Consider the following 3,904-nt stretch of genomic DNA (forward strand, 5'->3'; position numbering starts at 1 on the left):
AGGGCAGCAACCACAATGACACATTGTGTTCAATTGTATGCATGTACAACAGAAACTCGCACAAGGAATCGATCAGATCGGAAAGCATGCAAAATGTAGAAAACTATGTGTGGTATGTGTAGGCATTCTAAACCGGCAAGCTGGGGTGACGACGACGTGTCCATCACCTGCCTCTCTAAATATCGAGATAATTCCCTAAAGTTTCCACATGAAACCTGAGGGACGGCACGAATCTCCCTCAAATGAGGCGCTAGGGTGGTTTATTAAGTAGAATTTTCACTAGGGGAACCTTGTCACTAGCCATTTAGTAGCCCCCTTCCTTGGTTATTTTGTCCTATTGCCTTTTGCAAATTCTAGACTGGAAACTTGATGTTGATATGCATATGCATGGATTTGTCTCGACAAGATTGTCAAAATAATATAATCTTATTTGTCGTTCCATATACTACAACAGAAACAAGCGGACGCGAGACCATATAATCATCTCACATTTTGTGTTTGGAGACTAATATTTACTCATTTGAAATTGATGATGTTATGTACGAGTACAAGTTCTTATTGCCTTCATACATACTTGTAAAAAAACTATGATATCCTTGCGTATATATCATTCTACTCTTCTTTTTTCTTCCCATTTTCCTCCTCTTCGCTCGAGCTGCTGCTGTCATCTTCCTCCTCGTCATCATCTTCGGTTCCCTCTTCGTGCTCTGCCCCGGCCAGTGCTTTGGCCAACGCTTCCTCCTTTGCTTCCTTGAGCGCTTTGGCCAGCCTGGCCAGGGAGGTGTCCACATCCTTCTTTTTGGACTTGGGCATCAGGTTCTCGGCCACGTCGGCCGGGGTCATGTTCACCTCCCCAAGAAGTTGACGGATTTCATGAAAGAGCTCGTGGTCGGTGACGTGCAGGTAGTTCTTGGCGAGCACTTTGAAGGACTCGAAGCAGCAGTATGTCATCTCGATGTGCACGTCCATCCTGCCCCGTCGTATCAGCGCCGGGTCAAGCTTCTCCTTGTGGTTGGTGGTGAACACGATGATCCGCTCGCCGCCGCATGCTGACCACAGCCCGTCGATGAAATTGAGCAACCCCGACAGCGTCACCTTGTTTTCTTCGTCCTTGCCGGCGCCTGGCGCCGGCGGGGTCTTCTTCTTTTTGTCGCCGCTCTTGCCCTTCTTCTTGCTCGCTTTCTTTTTCTTCTTCTTGCGCTTGCCGGTGAGGTCGAGGGAGCAGTCGATGTCCTCGACGACGATGATGGACTTGCCCTTGGTCTCTATGAAGAGCCTCCGTAGCTCGGTGTTGCTCTTCACCGACGTCAGCTCGAGGTCGTACACGTCGTAGTCCAGGTACTTGGCCATGGCGGCGATCATGGTGGACTTGCCGGTGCCGGGAGGCCCGAAGAGCAGGTAGCCGCGCTTCCACGCCTTGCCGACGGAGGCGTAGTAGTCCTTGCCGTCGCGGAACATGTCGAGGTCGTCGATGATGTCCCGCTTCTTGTCCGGGTCCATGCCGAGCGTGGCGAAGGTGGAGGGGTGCTCCAGCTTGACGTGGCTCCAGACGCGCGCCTCGTAGCCGGACCAGTCGCTGCTGGGGTTGTTGGTGAAGAGGCGGCGCTGGCGGTTCCTGACGGTGGCGGCGCGGCCCTCGGCGAGGACGTGCGGCAGGTAGAAGGCGTCGACGAGGCCGCGGTGGCGGTGGTGGAAGGTGAGGCAGTAGGTGCGGCGCTCCTCCTCGTGCGCGGACCAGCTGATGACGTTGCCCCGGGGGAGCGTCTTGGTCTTGCGCCACCAGAGCTTGGCGCCGCGGAACCCGTCGACGACCTCCTCGTGGTCGTCCACGGCGACGCTCATGCGGTCGCTGTCGGCGGCGAGGTCGGCGCGGAGGCGGCGGGCCCCCGAGGCGCAGGTGGCGCTGAGGTAGGCCTCGGCGGCGAGGTAGGCCTCGCTGCGGCCGAAGGAGTCGGGGACGTGCTCGTCGATGGAGATGGTGACGTAGGGGGTGATGGCCGCTTGGAGACGGCGGGAGAGGGCGGAGAGGTACTCCTCGAGCTGGGCGGGGAGGTGCTGCTGCACCATGGACCAGAGGAAGATGAGGCTGGCCGCCGCCGACCACACCCCGGCCCAGCCGTAGCCGTGGACGTGGACGTCGCCGGCGATCGCCTCCATATGCTCTGCTCGGCACTCTCTAGTGTAGCCCCCTGTAGTGCTCTGCACTTCCTCACTGAACAACTCTGCGTCTCGGCCGTGTGCCTTTATAGCAACGACAACACACGCTTGTTGCTACCGCTTGCTCAAACCAACCATTCTTCGGGTTTTTTCTTCTTCTCATAAAGGCCTTTGATGAATTCCTGGTGTGATCTATAGAAACTTTATGGACACCGATAATTGCCACATGTGTGGTGTATCGGGTGGTTGTGCCGCACGCCCTGTGTGGCATGGAGACGACCCCGCCCGCACGACCGCGTATGGGCACGCGCAGCCACGGCCTGCACGTCCGGTGCAGCGCGATCGCCCCCGCAGGAGCACGTCCGGGCGAGCGAGCGCGCGGCCTGCACGACCGGACTCGGCCGTCGCCCCTCCCCGCCTGCGAGCCACACGCCCCGCGTGTCAGTAACCACGCGTCCCGTCGCGATTGCCATGGTCCGGACCCTCTTCAGTTGCCATGTTGCCATGTTGCTGAACTACGGTTGCCATGTTGCTAAACTACGGTTGCCATGTCGGACAACTACAGTTGCCAGAAATACTTTACGAATTGCCACCTACTAACACTGGACAGTTACCATGTAGCACTAAAAAAACATAGCAAAAAACATGTTTCGGGTAAAGAGAGAGTTGTCGTCTGCTTACAAGCACGCTAGAGGCAGTTGCCATGTACCCTGCAAAAACACATGGCAACTGATAGCTTTTGGTGTGGGAAAGGAGACGGGCATGTGGGCGATAGTGGTATCTTTAGGAGTTGCCACCTACTAACACTAGACAGTTGCCATGTAGCACTACAAAAAGGCGTGGCAACAATAACATGTTCGGGTGAAAGAGAGTTGCCATCTGTTTACAATCACAAATAGGGCAGTTGCCATGTACCCCTCAAAAGACATGACAGATGACAGCTTGGGTGTGGGAGAGTGGGAGAATGGGCAGTCGTGGGAGATGAGGAACAGAAGTGGTGCGTGGCGTGCGGGCGCAACATCAGTTTCATCGCACGCCCCGACTGGCGAACCGTTGACCGCGGAGAAAGAACGGCGTGCGGGCGAACTCCCTCACACGCCACACACACTAGTTGTCCTACGTGGCACATAAATTCAGTCTTTTCATGCCAAGATTCATGCAAAAAACGCTGGAGGGAGATGAAGGCGTGTGGGCGAGTTGGCTAACTTTATTCCTTCGTCAGGAATGTAACGAGTCCGGCAAACTTTTTGGAAATAAAATGACCCTTCACAAATATGGAACCAGAGCACACAGGAACTTGGCGGCCAAGTTTCCCATCGGTCCACAGGAACTTGGAGTACCGTGTGTTCACATTTCAAGAAATCATCGGGAAAACCCTCAAAAAAATCATCGGGAAAGAGCCGGCCGGGACCTGCGCACGCGTCATTGGATTCAGCCGGCAGAAGACGCTGCGCCGCTGCCCATGTGTTAAATCCCCGATTATTTTATTATTATTTTTTGAAAAATCCAGCAGATTGCTGCCTTCGTTAGATTTGGCTTCGTTAGATTTAGCAGGTAGCACATGGAACATTCAGGGCCTGTTTGGTTTCAAATAAGGGTCTGTTTGGTTCCAAAGAAGTCATCAAGTCAAAAAGTGAAAAAAGTGACTTATTTTACTGAATAGACCCAACTTATAAGTCACCCCAATTTATAAATCATAAGTTGCTCCACCCCAACTTAAAACTTAAAAGTTATCCCCTCTATCGTG

General features: G+C 54.1%; 1 protein-coding gene across 1 annotated transcript; it reads right to left on the reverse strand.

Moving 5' to 3' along the window:
• Positions 1-490: 490 nt before the first annotated feature.
• LOC123182004 (AAA-ATPase ASD, mitochondrial-like) lies at positions 491-2,228 on the reverse strand. Its single transcript, XM_044594437.1, has one exon. It carries the CDS (start codon positions 2,155-2,157, stop codon positions 613-615), a length of 1,545 nt encoding a protein of 514 aa, XP_044450372.1. The 5' UTR covers positions 2,158-2,228; the 3' UTR covers positions 491-612.
• Between the last annotated feature and the right edge of the window lie 1,676 nt (positions 2,229-3,904).

Source organism: Triticum aestivum, chromosome 1D, assembly GCF_018294505.1.
Source record: "Triticum aestivum cultivar Chinese Spring chromosome 1D, IWGSC CS RefSeq v2.1, whole genome shotgun sequence".
NCBI lineage: Eukaryota > Viridiplantae > Streptophyta > Magnoliopsida > Poales > Poaceae > Triticum > Triticum aestivum.

Excerpts from the sequence above, each read along its gene's own strand:
- LOC123182004 (XM_044594437.1), bottom strand. The coding sequence starts at position 2,157 with ATGGAGGCGATCGCCGGCGACGTCCACGTCCACGGCTACGGCTGGGCC.